The 20,956-nt window shown below is 38.0% G+C and overlaps 1 protein-coding gene across 1 annotated transcript in view; it reads right to left on the bottom strand.

The window, feature by feature from the left end:
- Positions 1 to 6,176: 6,176 nt before the first annotated feature.
- Positions 6,177 to 20,956, bottom strand: part of LOC133063215 (phospholipid-transporting ATPase ABCA3-like) — a 215,743-nt gene continuing 200,963 nt past the window's right edge. Inside the window, exons 29-30 of the mRNA XM_061152338.1 lie at positions 6,675 to 6,748; positions 6,177 to 6,290 (exon numbers count right to left, since the gene is read on the bottom strand). Coding sequence (XP_061008321.1) covers positions 6,177 to 6,290; positions 6,675 to 6,748 — 188 coding nt within the window. The remainder of the gene's footprint in view (positions 6,291 to 6,674; positions 6,749 to 20,956) is intronic.

Here is a 20,956-nt window from a genome sequence, read left to right as displayed (position 1 = left end):
GAAAAAGAAGTAAAAGGAATCCAGATAGGAAAAGAAGAAGTGAAACTCTCACTGTTTGCAGATGATATGATCCTCTACATAGAAAACCCCAAAGACTCTACCAGAAAATTACTAGAGCTAATCAATGAATATAGTAAAGTTGCAGGATATGAAATTAACACACAGAAACCCTTGCATTCCTATACACTAACAATGAGAAAACAGAGAAATTAAGGAAACAATACCATTCACCATTGCAACAAAAAGAATAAAATACTTAGGAGTGTATCTACGTAAAGAAACAAAAGACCTATACATAGAAAACTATAAAACACTGATGAAAGAAATCAAAGAGGACACAAACAGATGGAGAAATATACCATGTTCATGGATTGGAAGAATCAATACTGTCAAAATGACCATACTACCCAAAACAATCTATAGATTCAGTGCAATCCCTATCAAGCTACCAATGGTATTTTTCACAGAACTAGAACAAATAATTTCACAATTTGTATGGAAATACAAAAAACCTCGAATAGCCAAAGTAATCTTGAGAAAGAAGAATGGAACTGGAGGAATCAACCTGCCTGACTTCAGACTATACTACAAAGCCACAGTCATCAAGACAGTATGGTACTGGCACAAAGACAGAAATATAGATCAATGGAACAGAATAGAAAGCCCAGAGATAAATCCACGAACCTATGGACACCTTATCTTTGACAAAGAAGGCAAGGATATACAATGGAAAAAAGACAACCTCTTTAACAAGTGGTGCTGGGAAAGCTGGTCAACCACTTGTAAAAGAATGAAACTAGAACACTTTCTAACACCATACACAAAAATAAACTCAAAATGGATTAAAGATCTAAATGTAAGACCAGAAACTATAAAACTCCTAGAGGAGAACATAGGCAAAACACTCTCCGACATAAATCACAGCAGGATCCTCTATGACCCACCTCCCAGAATATTGGAAATAAAAGCAAAACTAAACAAATGGGACCTAATGAAACTTAAAAGCTTTTGCACAACAAAGGAAACTATAAGCAAGGTGAAAAGAGAGCCCTCAGATTGGGAGAAATGAATAGCAAACGAAGCAACAGACAAAGGATTAATCTAAAAAATATACAAGCAACTCCTGCAGCTCAATTCCAGAAAAATAAATGACCCAATGAAAAAATGGGCCAAAGAACTAAACAGACATTTCTCCAAAGAAGACATACAGATGGCTAACAGACACATGAAAAGATGCTCAACATCACTCATTATCAGAGAAATGCAAATCAAACCCGCAATGAGGTACCATTACACGCCAGTCAGGATGGCTGCTATCCAAAAGTCTACAAGCAATAAATGCTGGAGAGGGTGTGGAGGAAAGGGAACCCTCTTACACTGTTGGTGGGAATGCAACCTAGTACAGCTGTTAGGGAGAACAGTGTGGAGATTTCTTAAAAAACTGGAAATAGAACTGCCATATGACCCAGCAATCCCACTTCTGGGCATACACACCGAGGAAACCAGATCTGAAAGAGACACGTGCACCCCAATGTTCATTGCAGCACTGTTTATAATAGCCAGGACATGCAAGCAACCTAGATGCCCATCAGCAGACGAATGGATAAGGAAGCTGTGGTACATATACACCATGGAATATTACTCAGCCATTAAAAAGAACTCATTTGAATCAGTTCTAATGAGATGGATGAAACTGGAGCCCATTATACAGAGTGAAGTAAGCCAGAAAGATAAAGACCAATACAGTATACTAACGCATATATATGGAATTTAAAAAGATGGTAATGATAACCCTATATGTAAAACAGAAAAAGAGACACAGATGTACAGAACAGACTTTTGGACTCTGTGGGAGAAAGCGAGTGTGGGATGTTTTGAGAGAACAGCATTGAAACATGTATATTATCAAGGGTGAAACAGATCACCAGCCCAGGTTGGATGCATGAGACAAGTGCTCAGGGCTGGTGCACTGGGAAGACCCAGAGGGATCAGGTGGAGAGGGAGGTGGGAGGGGGGATCGGGATGGGGAATACATGTAAATCCATGGCTGATTCATGTCAATGTATGGCAAAAACCACTACAATACTGTAAAGTAATTAGCCTCCAACTAATAAAAATAAATGGGGGAAAAAAAATAAAGTGCTGCACTCAATGTGCCAGAAAATTTGGAAAACTCAGCAGTAACTACAGGACTGGAAAAGATCAGTTTTCATTCAAATCCTAAAGAAGGGCAATGCCAAAGAAAGTTCAAACTACTGCACAAGTGTGCTTATTTCACATGCTAGCAAAGTAATGCTCAAAATCCTTCAAGCTAGTCTTCAGCAGTCTGTGAATTGAGAAATTCCAGTTGTATAAGCTGGATTTAGAAAAGGCAGAGGAACCAGAGATGAAATTCCAACAGTTGTTGGATCATAGAGAAAGCAAGAGAATTCCAGAAAAAACATCTACTTCTGCTTCACTGACTACACTAAAGCCTTTGAGTGTGTGGATCACAACAAACTGTGGAAAATTCTTAAAGAGATGGGACTACCAGACCACCTTACCTGCCTCCTGCAAAACCTGTATGCAGGTCAAGAAGCAGCAGTTAGAACCAGACATGGAACAACAGACTGGTTCCAAATTGGGAAAGGAGTATGTCATGGCTGTATAATGTCACTCTGCCTATTTAACTTATATGCAGAGTACATCATATGAAATGCCAGGTGGATTTTTTCCAGGAAGCACCAGCTGGAATCAAGAGTGCTTGGAGAAATATCAATAACCCTAGATATGTAGCTAACACCACCCTTTTGGCACAAAGTAAAGAGGAACTAAAGAGCCTCTTGATGAAGGTGAAAGAGGAGAGTGAAAAGCTGACTTAAAACTCAGCATTCAAGAAACCAAGATCATGGCATCCAGTCCCATCACTTCATGGCAAATATATGGGGAAACAATGGAAACCATGACAGACTTTATTTTCTTGGGCTCCAAAATAACTGCAGATGTTGACTGCAACCATGAGATTAAAAGACACTTGCTCCTTGGAAGAAAGCTGTGACAAACTTGAACAGAATAGTAAAAAGCAGAGACATCACTTTGCTGACAAAGGTCCATATAGTTAAAGCTATGTTTTTTTCTGTAGTCATGTATGGATGTGAGAGTTGGACCATAAAGAAGGCTAGAGCACTGAAAAACTGATGCTTTTGAATTGTGGTGCTAGAGAAGACTCTTTAGAGTCCCTATGGCAGCAAGGAGATTAAACCAGTCAATATTCAGGTAATCAACACTGAATATTCATTTGAAGGGCTGATGCTGAATGTGAAGCTCCAATTCTTTGGTCACCTGATGCAAAGAGCTGACTCATTGGAACAGACCTTGATGCTGGGAAAGATTGAGGGCATGAGAAAAAGACAACAGAGGATGAGCTGGTTGGATGGCATCATTTACTCAATGGACATGAGTTTGAGCAAACTCCAGGAGATAGTGAAGGACAGGGAAGCCTGGCATACTGCAGTCCATGGGGGTCACAAAGAGTCAGACATGACTGAACAACTGAACAACAGTAACTCCTTAACATTAATGATAAGCATACTGGAAATACCAGTGGATGGCTCCACTTCCCATGTAGTACACTTGTCAACACCCATGTCTTACCCATCCCTTCTTTTGTAGCCATTGTTCTATCTTTCCATGGGGACAGGTAAATGCCTTCTGTTGTTGGTATAGACAAGTGAATGGGTTGCATTCATAGTCCTCAAATAGTCTCTCAAAAGGCAAAGGCTAGATTCAATTATTTATACCAAACTGAGAATCTTGATGTTTATAAACTGGCCAGAAGGATATGTTTGAGGCACTGTGAACCTGTGTGATGTCTGACTGAGATGGGTCCCACTGCGGGCATGAACAATCGAAAAACTTTCCAGGGGTACCAGTTGTACCCACATAATTGTATTACTGTATGAAATCGAGCCATCAACTTGCTTCCCTTCAGAAAACATTGCCTCCCTCCTTTGAGATGGTCATAAGAGAGCAGGCATTTAGGAAGGCAGTTAAATCAGATTCTCATGACCAAGGTGGTTTAGCGTGGTAGAACTTTCCTGAGATTTTCTTTTTTCAGGCCAGCATGGAGTCAGTGTAATTACTATTATATTGGGCTATTCATGAATCAGTGCCTCAGTACAAGTGAAATGGTGAATACAGAAATGTGAGAAAGTCACTTGATTTTCTAAGGTTAACTAAATTGGTTATCCAATGTGCAATATCCATGCCGGGAGGCATGGATAAGGTCAAATACTGTAGGTTAGCCTCATCATGTTGCTTAAAGTTCTACTGATAGTAGTCTTAACAACTGTATGGGTGAATTAAATAAATATGAACCAAATAAATTTGGTCCAAATCTCAGATTAACCAGAGTAGCTGATGGGGTAGTATACACAATGGGAAATATGCTAGAAGTCAAGATGGTAGATATTATTGGGAGACAATTTTTCATGGGTATTTTGCGTTTCTGTATGATTTTCAAGAAAATGTATTAACTGCCTTTTTGTTTTGCAAGGATTTTGCAAGGATGATTATAGAGCAAATGGCTTTTGACAAGAGACAACATCTCCCTCTGGACCAGAGGAAAGGTTTACTTAATGTTCAGCATAATAAAATGTTTACTTCCAGAGCACATGTTGGGCAGGTTTACTGACTGCCCATTATGAAGATTTGAGTTCCAGAAGCTCAGGGTTCCTCTCCTGTAACACAACCCTTTGAATAAACAGGTAAGATTGGGGAACTGACACAAATATGATCTCTGCCATAAGTAACAAAGTCTAGTGTCTTTTTTTTTTTTTTTGGTTTGCATAGGGTCTTTGTTGCTATGTGTGGGCTTTCTCTAGTTGTGAGTGGGGATTACTCTTGGTTGCAGTGTGAGAGCTTCTCATTGTGGTGGCTTCTCTTGCGGAGTAAAGGCTCTAGGCACACAGGTTTCAGTCGTTGCAGCATGTAGGCTCAATAGTAGTGATTTGTAGACTCTAGAGTGCAGGATCAGTAGTTGTGGTACACAGGCTTAGTTGCTCTGTGGCATGTGGAATCTTCCCGGACCAGGGGTCGAACCTGTGTCCCCTGCATTGGCAGATATATTCTTATCCACTGTACCAGCAGGGAAGTTTCAAGTCTTGTGTCCTTGACCTAGGATTCCAGTGTCTTCTGCCAGTATTCATGGAACTGTGGTAAGCTAACTTGACAATTTACAGGTTGGGTAAAATCTCAGACCCTTCACAGTTCAGTTCTTAACAACAGGTCACTTACGCTAATCATCAAAGGTTGCAAACTTTCTTCTTTGGGGTTTCAGTTTTTGTACACACACACAGAGTGATAGAGACACACACACAGAGAGACAAACAGAGACACGGAGAGAGAGGGAAGAAGAGGGGAAGGAGAAGAGAGAGAAGAAGGAGGAGAAGGAGGAGGGAGAAAGAGAGAAAAGAAGAGAGGAGAGAGGGGAGGGGAGGGAGAGTGAGATCGAGAAAGACAGAGAGAGGGAGAGAGATGCTTCTATGCATCTAGTTGTAGGCAGCAGCCTAGAAAGGCATAGTTGTCACTGGTTGGAAATGATGCTGAGCAAGGCCCTGTGGGTCTCCTGAGAACAAAGATTTTGTGTGTCCCCCATTTCTTTGATTATAGGAAACAGCCTTCATTCGGCCTCCATGACCTTCCCTGAGTTCCACTGGGCAGATTCAAGCAGTTGTTAATTGGGGAAGGGAGGGGATCTTGTGAGACCAGGGAGAAACAGTCAAGGGTAGCCTTGGGGCAGGGTCCTGTTTCCCCATAAGCGGGTACACACAACGATATCTTTGCCTCCTCCAGGTGGGAAAAGTTAACAGTTAATGACAGTATGCTGCTCACAAGCATGTAGAACCTCAGACCAGTTGGAGCTGAAGGTTGATGATGCTGACTTCTTCTTACCTTAACACTAATCCATCAGAAGACTGTCTATGTACTGATCATAACCTCCTTGAATAATTACTATAAAACTTATTATCTTCTTCAAGTTGGGAAATCTGAGGGCATTAGCCTGCTGTGGCCCCCTTTACCTGGCAAAGCAATAAAACTATTCTACTTCACCCAAAACTCTGTCTCCAAGATTCAATTTGGCACTGGTGTACAGAGAAGCTGAGCTTTCAGCATCAGAAATGAATCTCATAGCAGCTTTATTTCTTATCAATATTAGCAAAAGTCAGGAAGATTTGTTCCAACGTTATCTGACTGATGAAATAGTCTACTAGATTGAATAGTGTTTTAGCTTCCTCCATAATACGAAACACCTTTAACAGAAAAAAAAATCATGGTGTTACTATTGCTGTATCCTCAGATGAGCCTTTTACCCACCCAATCACTTCCTAATTCCTGCCAGGTTTATGGTTAGGAACAAAAAGATATAGAAGGGGGAAGTTAGAAAGAAGAAGGAAAAGATGGTTGAAAAATAGAGAAGAGGAGACAGTTCTTTATTTCTATTCTCTTGACAGGTATGGAATATTAGAGGTTAGGGTCAGAAGTATCAATCAAACTACAGGGGCCTTTGGAAAGCAGCTTAAAAAGTTCTCCTCCTCTGCAAATATCATGTTCCCATTCCACATGCTTGAATCTCTGTGCTTCCCATTGGTCTCCATTAACACATAATGTTAGAAATGTATGATTTCAACAATCACCTTTCCCCAACAAATTCCCTTGCTGGGAATGTAGTAGCCAATGATTCCTTGATGATCCTGGTTTATGATGTTACCTAAGAAAGGAAAGATTTGACAGGTGAGTAATTGAGAGGGCCCTGTTTACAAAATTCCCCAATAATTCCCTTTCCAGTTATACCACCAATAGAGAAATGATATATGCAGTTAAAACAGAGATGACATAATTCCATTTTTACTATATATGACCATGTTAAGTATTTCAATAGATTTACTTCCACATGAAATATGGTTTTATTGCTCACAGTTTGTAAAAATTGCAGAGGGTAAGATAATAACTTTTAGACATGGAAAAAATAACTCACATGCTCTTTGATAAAGTGGAATTACATGAACTCTAATGTTCTATAGGACTCAGTTTCTAAACATTGTCCTGAAACTATGTTCATAAAAATTGGGTATAGTTTCTTTTTCCTGTTGTGTGTATCTGTGTGTGTGTATGTGGTATTTGTGTGGTGTGTGTGTGTAGTGTAGGATCTCTATAGTACTCTTATGAGTAGGCAATCTTCATCCTAAAGGAAAGAGGAAATTCATGTCTATATAACACAAATGTGAAGGCATTCACTGCAGAAATGAAATTGAGGTAGTAATAATGTAGCTACTCCTAAGATAGGATGTATTTGTATTTATTGTTACACAGTTGAAGACTACTCCAAGTGGAATAAGTTGGGATTAAAATATTTAAAATAAATAATCTCTATGTCAATTACAATAAGGGATTTTCTTTTTTAATAAATCCCTGCATAACCTCCACAAATAAGGAAAAAATTATTAAACTTTAAAAACTGTAAACTATACGAAGCATATAAAAGTATATGGAAATAAATGTATAGTTTAGTGAATTACAATAAAGTTAACAAACATGTCCATGGAGAAGGAAATGGCAACCCACGCCAATATTCTTGCCTGGAGAATCCCATGGACAGAGGAGACTGGCGGGCCACAGTCCATGGGGTCGCAAAGAGTTGGGCATGACTGAGCAACTTTGTTGTTGTCGTTCAGTCACTCTCTGTGGCCCCATGGACTGCAGCACGCCAGACTTCCCTGTCTTTCACCATTTCCCGGAGCTTGCTCAAACTCATGTCCATTGAGTCAGTGATGCCACCCAAACATCTCATCCTCTGTTGTCCACTTCTCCTCCTGCCTTCAATCTTTCCCAGCATCAGGGACTTCTCTAATGAGTCAGCTCTTCACATCAGGAGGCCAAAATACTGAAGCTTCAGCTTCAGCATCAGCCCTTCTAATGAATAGAAGTGAGCGACTAACACAACACACTGGAAGAAAGCTATGCCACTACCAAGACTTACTTCCTATCCCTTAAAGAAAACTACTATCTTGACTTTTTATGGTAAACATTTCTTCTCTATTTATAATTTTATTATCTAAGTATGTAACCCTAAATATTATAGTTTCATTTTGCCTTTTTTGTACTTCATATGAATGCAATCATACTGTATATATTATTTTTTATCTGGCTTCTTTCATTCAACATATTTTTAGGATTCATCCATGTTGTTGTGGGAGAAGGCAATGGCAACCCACTCCAGTACTCTTGCCTGGAAAATCCCATGGGCAGAGGAGCCTGGTAGGCTGCAGTCCATGGGGTCTAAGAGTCAGATGCGACTTCACTTTCACTTTCACGCATTGGAGAAGGAAATGGCAACCCACTCCAGTGTTCTTGCCTGGAGAATCCCAGGGATGGGGGAGCCTGGTGGGCTGCCCTCTATGGGGTCGCACAGGGTCGGACACGACTGAAACGACTTAGCAGCAGCAGCAGCAGCATGTTGTTGTGAATAGCTATACCTCATTTATTTTCATTACTGTAAAGTTTCCCGTGTACAACTATACCACTACTATTGGTGGACATATGGTGTGCTTTCCAGCCTTCTCAGTTCAGTTCAGTTCAGTCCAGTTGCTCAGTCATGTCTGACTCTTTGCCACCCTATGGACTGCAGCACACCAGGCTGCCCTGTCCATCAACAACTCCTGGAGCTGACTCAAACTCATGTCCATTGCCTTCTAGATGCCCCCAAATGATCTCTGCCTCCTGGTGATCATAAAATTGTCTAGTCTCCTCCCACAGTGAATGGGGCTGACAGGTGCAATCTATAGGTTATTGCAGAAATAACAGTGTGACTTCTGAGCTTAGTTTATAAAAGACACTACAGTTTTTATCTTGTTCTCTCTAGGATCATTTGATGTGAGGGAAGCCAGCAACTATGTTGTGAGAACACTCAAGCAGTCCTATGGAGAATTCTGTGCGGTGACAAACTGTCATCAGCCATGTGAGTGAGTGACATCTTGGAAGTAGATCCTCCAGTCTCAGAGAGCCTTCATACAATTGAAGCCCCTGCCGATAGCTTTATTCCAGCCTCATGAGGGACTCCGAGCCAGAATAACCCACCTAAGCCTCTTCTCAATTTCTAACCCATATACCTGTGATAAGTGTCTATTGTTGTTTTAGGCCACTAAAACATTAGATCACTAAGTTAAGTTTTGGTAATTTGCAGCTGCTGCTACTGCTGCTTAGTTGCTAAGTTGAGAGGTAACTAATACAGTTTCTGGTTTGACGCTATTACATTCAACTTTATTTTGAACATTCTCTACCTACCTCCTGGTACTTATATGAAATCATTTTCCTGGGGTACAGAGATCGAGTATCATTAACATTAGTGGACACTGCCAAAGTTTTCCAAGTATCTTATGTTCCCCCCAGCCATGTATGAGATCTCCTTTTTTCCTCTCTGTACCAACTCTTGGTATGGTCAATTAAAAAATTTTATCCATTTTGATGTGTGTGTAGTGATATCTCATGCCAGTTTAAATTTGCATTTACCAGATGCCTAATGATTCTGAACACCTTTTTATATGTTTCCTGCTTGTTTTGATTATTTTTTCAATATTGAAAATTTCTCTCTGAAACTTATAAATTTCTGTTTTCTCTAGGTGCTAGGAATAACAAATTTAACTCTTTCTCTGGCTATGTGCAGCATAACTGCTGATTGCACCTGTGTCTTACTACTGTCAGAGATTTTGGCCTGTTTGTATTCTAGGGTTCTTGGGGAAATACTCTGCCACCTAGTTTTTGTTAAAAATGTTTTCATGAGTTTTTGCTTGTATCATTCTATTTCTTCCATTTTGGTAAGAAATTTGGGAAAATTCAAAACTGATCATTTGGTTTTAATTTCAGTAATTATAATTCTTGTATGTGAGCATTTTGTTTGCCTTTTTTCAATTTTGCTTTGTTTATTTTTAAAGAAAATTCTGAAGTATCACACACACAGCAAACAAAACCATAATTGAAAAACACACATGTAACCTAATGCTCATGGCAGCACTATTAACAATAGCTAGGACATGGAAACATCCTAGATGTCCATCAACAGATAAATGGATAAAGAAGATGTATATATATATATACACGCACAATGGAATATTACTCAGCTATAAAGGGAATGAATTTGAATCAGTTCTAGAGAGGTGGATGAACCTAGAGCCTGTGATACAGAGTGAAGTAAGTCACAAAGAGACAAATAAATACTGTATATTAATGCATACATGTGGAATCTAGAAAAATGGTATCAATGAACCTATCTGCAGAGAAAAAATGGAGATGGAGATATAGAGACTGACTGTGGACACAGTGGGGGGAAGGAAAGAGTGGGATGAGTGGAGAAAGTAGTATTGACATATATATATATAGTACAATGCATAAAAGAGATATCTGGTGAGAAGTTTCTATATAACACAGAGAGACCAGCCTGACCCTCTGTTACGACCTAAAGGGGTGAGATGGGGGGGTGGACGGAGGCTCAAGAGGGAGGTGATATACATATATAGTAATGACTGATTTGCATTGTTGTACAGCAGAAACCAACACAACATTGTAAAGCAATTTTCCTCAAAAGTAAACAAATCATAATTATACTGCTCAATGAATTTTCACAAAGTTCATTGCATCTTTTGTGTTTGGCTTTCTCTTTCCATATTGTGTTTGGGTTGTATGCTATGTAGTTGTAGTTTGTGCATTCTCATTGATGAATACTATTCCAATGTATATGTACAGTATTCCACTTCAGTAGACTGAATCATATTCCATCATATTATGAATATGCCATAATTTATTTATCCATTCCATTGATGGATGGAAGTTTTAGCCATTATGTGTAGTTTTAGCCATTATGTGAAGTTTTAGCCATTATGTGTAGTGCATTAATAAACAGTTATGTACATATTTTTTAGTGAACATAGTGAACATATGAATTCATTACTACTATGTACCTTAGAAGTAGAAAAAGAGAGTATCCTTCACAGTTCATTTTATGAGACAGTATAACGTTAATGCTATAAGTAGTTAGACACCACAAACTACAAGAAAAGAAAATTATAGACCAGCATATCTTCTAAGCATAGGAGAAAATACACTTAGCAAATACTAGTAAATTGAATCTAACATTACATTAAAAAAATGGAATACACTACAACCAAGTGAGAGTTATTCCAGGAATACAATGTTGGCTTACATTAAAAACTCAACCAATGTAATTCACCACACTAATAGAAAAAAGGGCAAAGATTATTAAATCATTCTGATGGATGTATAAACTCTCTTTTTGGCTGTTGATAATTTGATTGTAATATATCTTGGTGTGGATCTCTCTGAGTTTATCCTATTCGAAACAATGATTTTAGATTTGTAGATTCAAAGCTTACATCAAATATGGGTTTTCAGCCATTGTATCTTCAAATGTTCTTTTTACCCTTTTCTTTCTCTCTCTTTTCCTCTGGGACTCCCAAACTGCATATGTTGATCTTGGTATTGTTCAACAGGTCTGTTAGGCTCTGTTCAATTTTCTTAAACCCTCTTTCTTTCTATTCCTCAGACTTGACAATTTCAATTGTGCTATCTTCAAGCTTGCTGATTTTTCTCTATGTTCAAATATGCCTTTAAATCCATGTAGTGTATTTTTCTTTTCAGTAATTGTACTTTTCATCTCAGAATTTCTTTTGGCTCCTTTTAATACTTTCTATCCTTTTTACTGAGTTTCCAATTTCACTCATACACTGTTTTATTAAATTTTTCAATGTCTTCCTTTAGCTCTTTGAGCATTTTCAAGACACTTGTTTGAGTCTTTGTCTAGTAAGTCTTCCATTTGTTCTTCTTCAGAGATGGTTTCTTTTGATTATTTTTTCTTTTGAGTGGGCCAAACTTTCCTATTACTTTGTTTTGTGATTTTTTCATGTGAAAGTGAACTTGAATCTTAAAATACGATAACTCTGGGAATCAGATTCTCCCTTTTCTCCAGTGTTTGCTGTTTAAAAAAGCTTAAAATTGTTGGAGGATATGTCTGTGCTGGAGATAAGCTTGAGGTTTAAGTGTGAGATCTCCTCAGGTGTATTTTTCTTGTGCCTACATCTTTCTCTGGCATATATGCAGTGATTTTCTAAATTTTTGTGCATATATTGTGAGTTTTGAATATCATAATCCCTACATGTCTCACTTCAGAAAGGCAGGAAAAGGAAAAATGAAGGAAAAATGAAAAAAAGTACTTTCTTTCTAAATTCCCTGCACGCTCTTTCAGCTGATGGTGGTTGCATTAATTGTGACCTGCCTTTGTGTCTTTAGGTCCTTGATTCAAAGGATTAATCTGTAACCAGGATATAGAGCCTTGATATTTGGAGGACAAGGTCCTTATTGCCTACTATTACTCTTCAAGCTACTATAGGAACACTGGTTTGGATACCTTTCATGGGGCTGGAAATTAGAAGATGGGTAACCAGTACTGCACTGTATTAAAGTGATTGAAATTAATCACAATTAATTTCTAGGGTCATACTTCCCCTAGAACCTGCAAATTTTCAAATAGACTAGTTCCAGAATAATTACATCAGACAATTTCTGCCAGACTATTGTCTAGGTGAAGAGATATGTTCCTGGAGCTTTCTACTCTGTCATTTTCCCTGATGTCACTTTTTGCTAATTTTTGAGTTTCTCTTTTATTTCATGCAAAGTTATTTTATTGGTGTCAAGATTCTTCCCTTTGGCTTCTAGCATTTTTTACCCTGATGTTTCTGTGTGTAGTTCTCTGGGTATTTATCTCTTTATATTTATATTTATTGAACATCTCAGATCTAGACATTAATGTTTTTCATTAAATTTGAGAAGTCTTCAGGGGCTAGTTTTTGGAATATATCTTCTGCCCTTTCTTTTTTTTCTGGTGCTCCCATTTTGCATATATAGATATATTTAATGGTTCCCTACAGGTTTTTGAGGCTCTGTTAATTTTCTTCTTACTTTTTTATTTTGTTCTTTGGATCATATTATCTCTATTGATCTATCTTCAATTTTGCTAATTCTGCTAGTTCAAATCTATTGTTGATCTCTACTGACAAAATTTTCATTTATTATACTTTCCCATAACAGAATATGCTTTTGGTTCATTAAAAATAATTTTTAACTCTTTGGCAATATGTTTTATCTGTTGAGATTTTTCAGTATACCTTCCTTTACTTCCTGAAGCACTAACTTTGCCTATTGAATGTATTTATTATAGCTTTGTAGTCTTTCCTAAGACTGAAATCTGGTTGCTTTCAGATTCCATTGCTAGCTTCCTGCCACCTCCTTTCCCCGGTATGGGTCACATTTTGTTTTTTGCATGTCTCATAAGTTTTTGTTGAAAACTGGACATTTTAAAAAACTTTTAATTTTGTATGGGTGTATAGCCAAATAACAGTGTTGTGATAGTCTCAGGTGAACAATGAAGGGACTCAGCTATACATATATATGTATTCATTGCCCCCATCCCCAAACTACCCTTCCATCCAGGCTGCCACATGACATTGAGCAGAGTTTCATGTGCTATACAATAGTCCCTGGAAAACTGGGCATAAAAGTTATTCTGTTGTGAAGTGAAGTGAAATTCGCTCAGTTGTGTCTGACTCTGCGACCCAATGGACTATACAGTCCATGGCATTCTCCAGGCCAGAATACTGGAGTGGGTAGCCTTTCCATTTTCCAGGGAAACTTCCCAACCCAGGGATCGAACCCAGGCCCACATTGCTGGCAGATTCTTTACCAGCTGAGCCACAAGGGAAGCCTAAGAACACTGGAGTGGGTAGCCTATCCCTTCTCCAGCGGATCTTCCCGACCGAGGAATCAAACTGGGGTCTCCTGCATTGCAGGCGGTTCTTTACGAACTGAGCTATCAACTAGTAATTTAAAACTTGTGGTTTGATTTTTCATTTATTTTTTGACTGGCTGAAGTATTTTAGTGAAGTCTATTTGCCCTCCCCACTGTGGTATAAAACCTCTGATGTTGCTCCCTAGAGGGCACTGCTTCAGGCATGTGCACGGTCACCCAAGGATGACAGTTTCTTTAGCAGGGCTCTCTTTGTCACTTGCCCTGAGTAAAGCCAAATGCTAAATTCTTCTGTTAAAAATCGCTAGCTCTCTTGTTTTCATCAATATCCTAGGGCATACATTATCCCACAGATAGTTTCAATTTCATTTAAGTTCTTTGCAGGGATAGTTTTTGAATCAAATGTTTGCAGTTTGCTCTGATCCCAGAAGCACTATTCTTAGTGGTAAACTAGCAGGTTTTCTCTGGTAAACTAGTTCATCTGATTTAGTTTATACTTATTAATAAGACATCTAGTCTCCTCTTAATTGCTTTCCACTAAAACTGTCATTGCTTTTGAGAATACTTTTGAGCTTAAATTTCCCCGCATTCTCTTTCAAATAAAGTCAGTCTTGGGAAAGAGCTTCAGAGCTCTTTGTTTTATGCTTTGCTTTCTCATGGGAAAAATCTCTAAGCCATGGCTCTGGAACTGAGAAGTGGGATAGTAGTCCACTTCTGCATGACATCCTTGCTTGAGGAACTGGGAAGAAGGTGGTATCAGCAGGTTGTTCTCATGCTGCAGAAGCTCTGACCCGAAAATGAGTCAGGTCATGGGTAATTTGAACCCCCATATTCTCAGCACAGTGTGGATGAGATAGAGTCTCTGTTCCATAAAGGAGGGCTAAATAGAAAAGGGAGTCCCTGATCTCTTGGCTTGTAATTGCCTGAAAATTAGCCTCTGCCGCAGGTAGATGGGGACAGAATGAGAAATGTTGACGTCTTGCTCCTCCCAGGAAGATACCATAGTGGTCAACTTGAAGCTGATAGGAGAGGAAGCCCTCTGTTCTTGGTTGCGCCTACTTGCAGTGGAGTTTTCATTGAATTGGGCTGGGAAGAGTTGGGAAGAAGCAAGTTTTATTTCACACATCAAAGGATCTTCCTGTTCTTACAGTTTTAATAGATTTTCTTGAATAAATGTTTCTTCAGTTGCTGTATGTCCTTAGGATTATTTCCAGAGACTTATTATGGTTGTTTCAAAAATAAATTTCATCTGTTATGCTGAGCAACAGGTCTGCAGAGACTTTATATTGCCATTCTGGAAGTGGAACTTCCACATTTATTAAATATTACACACCATTACCTTAAATATCTGATGTCCTTTAAAGTCTAAAATTAATGTTTGTGTCTCTGCTTAATCTCTTTCATTATGACATTCCTTCTGAACCTCCCTCCTATTTCCCTCCCCATCGCACCCCTCTAGATTGATACAGAGTCCCTGTTTGAGTTTCCTCAGCCATACAGCAAATTCCCATTGGCTATCTATTTTACATATCATAATGTAAATTTCCACGTTACTCTTTCCATACGTCTCACCATCTCTTCCCCTCTCCCCAGGTCCATAAGTCTATTGTCTATGTCTGTTTCTCCACTGCTGTCCTGTAAATAAATTCTTCAGCCCCATTTTTCTATATTACATGTATATGCATTAGAATACGATATTTATCTTTCTCTTTCTGACTCACTTCACTCTGTATAATAGGTTCAAGGTTCATCCACCTCATCAGAACTGACTCAAATGTGTTCCTTTTTATGGCTGAATAATATTCTTTCGTGTATATGTACCATAACTTCTTTATCCATTCATCTGTCAATGGACATCTAGATTGCTTCCATGTTCTAGCTATTGTAAATAGTGCTGCAGTGAACAATGGGATACATATGTCTTCTTCAATTTTGGTTTCCTCAGGGTATATGCTTAAGAGTGGGATTGCTGGGTCATATGGTGGTTTTATTCCTAGTTTTTAAGGAACCTCCATACCGTCTTCCATAGTGGCTGTATGAATTTTATTCCCACCAACAGTGCAAGAGCATTCCCTTTTCTCCACACCCTCTCCAGCATTTATTGTTTGTAGACTTTTTGATGATGGCCATTCTGACTGGTGTGAGATGGTATCTCATTGTAGTTTTGATTTGCATTTCTCTAATAACGAATGATGTTGAGCATCTTTTCATGTGTTTGTTAGCCATCTGTATGTCTTCTTCAGAGAAATGTCTGTTTAAGTCTTTTCCCCACTTTTTGATTGGGTTGTTTATTGTTCTGGTATTCAGTTGTATGAGCTGCTTGTATATTTTGGAAATTAATCCTTTGTTAGTTGTTTCATTTGCTATCATTTCCTCCCATTCTGAGGGTTGTCTTTTCACCTTGCTTATAGTTTCCTTTGCAGTGCAAAAACTTTTAAGTTTAATCAGGTTCCACTAGTTTACTTTTGTTTTTATTTCCATTACTCTAGGAGGTGGGTCATAGAAGATCTTGCTTTGATTTATGTCATCGAGTGTTCTGCCTATGTTTTCTTCTAACAGTTTTATAGTTTCTGGTCTTACACTTAGGTCTTTAATCCATTTTGAGTTTATCTTTATGTATGGTGTTAGGAAGTGTTCCAATTTCATCCTTTTACAGGTGGCTGTCCAGTTTTCCCAGCACCATTTATTGAAGAGTCTGTTTTTACCCCATTGTATGTTTTTGCCTCCTTTGTCAAAAATAAGGTACCCACAGGTTCATGGGTTTATTTCTGGACTTTCTATCTTGTTCCATTGGTCTATATTTCTGTTTTTGTGTCAATACCATGCTGTCTTGATGAGTGTAGCTTGGTAGTATAATCTGAAGTCAGGAAGGTTGATTCCTCCAGCTCCATTCTTCTTTCTTAGGACTGCTTTGGCTTTTCAGGGTCTTTTATGTTTCCATATGAATTGTGAAATTTTTTGTTTTACTTCTGTGAAAAATGCCATTGGTAATTTGACAGGGATCACATTGAATCTGTAGACTGCATTTGGTAGTGTAGTCATTTTCACAATATTGATTCTTCCTACACAGGAACATGGAATATCTCTCCATCTGTTTATGTCATCTTCGATTTCTTTCATTCAGTTCAGTTCAGTTCAGTTCAGTCGCTCAGTCGTGTCCGACTCTTTGCGACCCCATGAATTGCAGCACACCAGGCCTCCCTGTCCATCACAAACTCTCGGAGTTTACTCAAACTCATACCCATCGAGTCAGTGATGCCATCCAGCCATCTCCTCCTCTGTCGTCCCCTTCTACTCCTGCCCCCAATCCGTCCCAGCATCAGGGTCTTTTCCAATGAGTCAGCTCTTGGCATCAGGTGGCCAAAGTATTGGAGTTTCAACTTCAGCATCACTCCTTCCAATGAACACCCAGGACTTATCTGCTTCAGGATGGACTGGTTGGATCTCCTTGCAGTCCAAGGGACTCTCAAGAGTCTTCTCCAACACCACAGTTCAAAAGCATCAATTTTTTGGCGCTCAGCTTTCTTCACAGTCCAACTCTCACATCCATACATGACCACTGGAAAAACCATAGCCTTGACCAGACGGACTGTCTTATAATTATCAGTGTATAGTTCTTTTGTCTCCTTAGGTAAGTTTATTCCTAGATGTTTAATTCTTTTTGTTGCAATGGTGAATGTGATTGATTTCTTAATTTCTCTTTCTGATTTTTCATTGTTAGTATATAGAAATGCAAGTGATTTCTGCATATTGATTTTGTATCCTGCAACTTTGCTAAATTCACTGATTAGCTCTAATAATTTTCTGATACTATCTTTAGGGTTTTCTATGTACAGTATCATGTCATTTGTAAACAGTGAGAGATTTACTTCTTATTTTCTGATCTGGATTCCTTTTATTTCTTTTTCTTCTCTGATAGTTGTAGCTAGGACTTCCAGAACTATGTTGAATAATATTGGTGAAAGTGAACACCCTTGTCTTGTTCCTGATCTTAGGGGGAATGCTTTCAGTGTTTCACCTTTGAGAATAATGTTTCCTGTAGGCTTATCATATATGGCCTTTACTATATTGAGGTAGGTTCCTTCTATGCCCATTTTTTGAAGAGTTTTAATCATAAATGGGTGCTGAATTTTGTCAAAGGCTTTTTCTGCATTTATTGAGATTATCATATGGTTTTTATATTTCAGTTTGTTAATATAGTGTGTCACATTGATTGATTGCATGTACTGAAGAATCCTTGCATTCCTGAAATAAACCCAACTTGATCATGGTATATAAGCTTTTTGATGTGTTGCTGAATTCTGTTTGCTAAAATTCTGTTGAGTATTTTTGCATCTATGTTCATCAGTGATATTGACCTGTAGTTTTCTTTTTTAGTGTTGTTTTGGTCTGGTTTTGGTATCAGGGTGATGGTGGTCTTGTAGAATGAGTTTGGAAGTGTTCCTTCCTCTGCAATTTTTGGAAAGAGTTTTAGAAGGATAGGCATTCGCTCTTCTCTAATGTTTGATAGAATTTTCCTGTGAAGCCATCTGGTCCTGGGCTTTTGTTTTTTGGGAGATTTTTGATCACAGCTTCAATTTCAGTGCTTGTAATTGGGTTGTTCATAATTTCTATTTCTTCCTGGTTCAGTCTTGGAAGATTGAACTTTTCTATGAATCTGTCCATTTCTATCAGGTTATCCATTTTATTGCCATATAGTTCGCAATAATCTCTTATAATCCTTTGTATTTCTGCATTGTCTGTTGTAACCTCTCCTTTTTCATTTCTAATTTTGTTGGTTTGATTCTTCTCTTTTTTCCTTGATAAGTCTGGCTAAAGGGTTGTCAATTTTGTTTATCTTCTCAAAGAAACAGCTTTTAGTTTTGTTAATCTTTACTATTGCTTCTTTCATTTCTTTTCATTTTTTTCTTCTCATATGTTTATGATTTATTTCCTTCTACTAATTTTGGACTTTTTTTGTTCTTCTTTTTCCAGTTGTAAAGTTTCCAGGTGTAAAGTTAGGTTGTCTAGTCAATGTTTTTCTTGTTTCTTGAGGTAGGATTGTATTGCTATAAACCTCTCTCTTAGAACTGCTTTTGCTGCATCCCATGGGTTTTGAGTTGTTGTATTTTCATTGTCATTTGTTTCTAGAAATTTTTTGATTTCCCTTTTGATTTCTTCAGTAACCTGTTGGTTATTTAGAAACGTGCTGTTTAATCTCCACGTGTTTGTGTTTCTTACAGTTTTTTCCTTGTAGTTGATATCTGGTCTCATAGCATTGTGGTCAGAGAAGATGCTTGATACAATTTCCTTAAATTTATTGAGGTTTGATTTGTGTGACCCAAGATGTGGTCTATCCTGGAGAAGGTCCCATGTGCTCTTGAGAAGGTGCATTCTTCTGCATTTGGGTGGAATGTCCTGAAGATATCAATGAGATCCATCTCAACTAATATATCACTTAAGACTTGTGTTTCCTTATTAATTTTCTGATTTGATGATCTATCCTTTGGTGTGAGTAGGGTATTAAAGTCTCCTACTATTATTGTGTTATTGTCAATTTCTCCTTTTATGTCTGTTAGTGTTTGTCTTATATATTGAGGTGCTACTATGTTGGGTGCGTATTTATTTACCTTTGTTACGTCTTCTTCTTGGATTGGTCCCTTGATCATTATGTAGTGCCCTTCCTTATCTCTTGTAATCTTTAAGATCTATTTTGTCTGATATGAGGATTGCTACTCCAGCTTCCTTTTGCTTTCCGTTTGCATTGAATATATTTTTCCATCCTCTCACTTTTAGTTTATATGTGTCTTTAGGTCTGAAGTGGCTTTCTTGTAGACAGCATATATATGGATCTTGTTTTTGTATCCATTCAGCCAGCCTGTGTCTTTTGGTTGGAGCATTTAATCCATTTACAATGAAAGTAATTGTTGATATATATGTTCCTATTGCCATTTTCTCAATTCTTTGAGGTTGATCTTGTAGATCTTTTTTCTTCTCTTGTATTTCTTGACCATATAAGTCCGTTTAACATTTGTTGTAAAGCTGGTTTGGTGGTACTGAATTCTCTTAACTTTTGCTTGTCTGAAAAGCTTTTTATTTCTCCACCAATTTTGAATGAGATCCTTGTTGGGTACAGTAATCTTGGTTGTAGATTTTTCCCTTTCAGTGCTTTAAATATATACTACTATTCCCTTCTGGCCTGCAGAGTTCCTGCTGAAAGATCAGCTGTTAGGCATATAGTGTTTCCCTCATGTGTTACTTGTTGCTTCTCCCTTGCTGTTTTTAATATTCTTTCTTTGTGTTTGGTCTTTGTTAGTTTGATTAGTGTGTGTCTTGGCATGTTTATCCTTGGGTTTACTCTGTATGGCACTCTTTGTGCCTTTTGGACTTGATTGACTATTTCCTTTTCCTTGTTGGGGAAATTTTCAACTATAATCTCTTCAAAAATTTTCTCATATCCTTTCTTTTTCTCCTCTTCTTCTGGGACCCCTATAATTCAAATGTTGGTGCATTTGATATTGTCCCAGAGGTCTCTGAGACTATCCTCAGTTCTTTTCATTCTTTTTACTTTATTCTGCCCTTCAGAAGTGATTTCTAACATTTTATGTTCCAGCTCACTGATTCGTTCTTCTGCCTCAGATATTGTGCTATTGATTCCTTCTAGAGTATTTTTAATTTCAGTAATTGTGTTGTTTATCTCTGTATGTTTATTCTTTAATTCCTCTAGGTCTTTGTTAATTGATCCTTGCATTTTCTCCATTTTGTTTTCAAGGTTTTTGATCATCCTTACTCTCATTATTCTGGATTCTTTTTCAGGTAATTTGCCTATTTCCTCTTCATTTATTTGGACTTCTGTGTGTCTAGTTTGTTCCTTCACTTGTGTAGCATTTCTCTGCCTTTTCATTATTTTTTAAACTTGTTGTGTTTGATGTCTCCTTTTCCCAGGGTTCAAGGTTGAATTCTTTCTTCCTTTTGGTTTCTGCCACCCTAAGTTTGGTCCAGTGGTTTGAGTGAGCTACGAATAGGGTGAGATTTGTGCTGAGTTTTTGGTTTTTTTTGTGTGTGTGTTTTTCCTCTGATGGGCAAGGCTGAGTGAGGTGGTACTCCTGTCTGCTGATGATTTGGTTT

Source organism: Dama dama, chromosome 10 (assembly GCF_033118175.1).
Source record: "Dama dama isolate Ldn47 chromosome 10, ASM3311817v1, whole genome shotgun sequence".
Classification (NCBI taxonomy): domain Eukaryota; kingdom Metazoa; phylum Chordata; class Mammalia; order Artiodactyla; family Cervidae; genus Dama; species Dama dama.
This window is presented reverse-complemented; position numbering and strand designations above follow the sequence as displayed.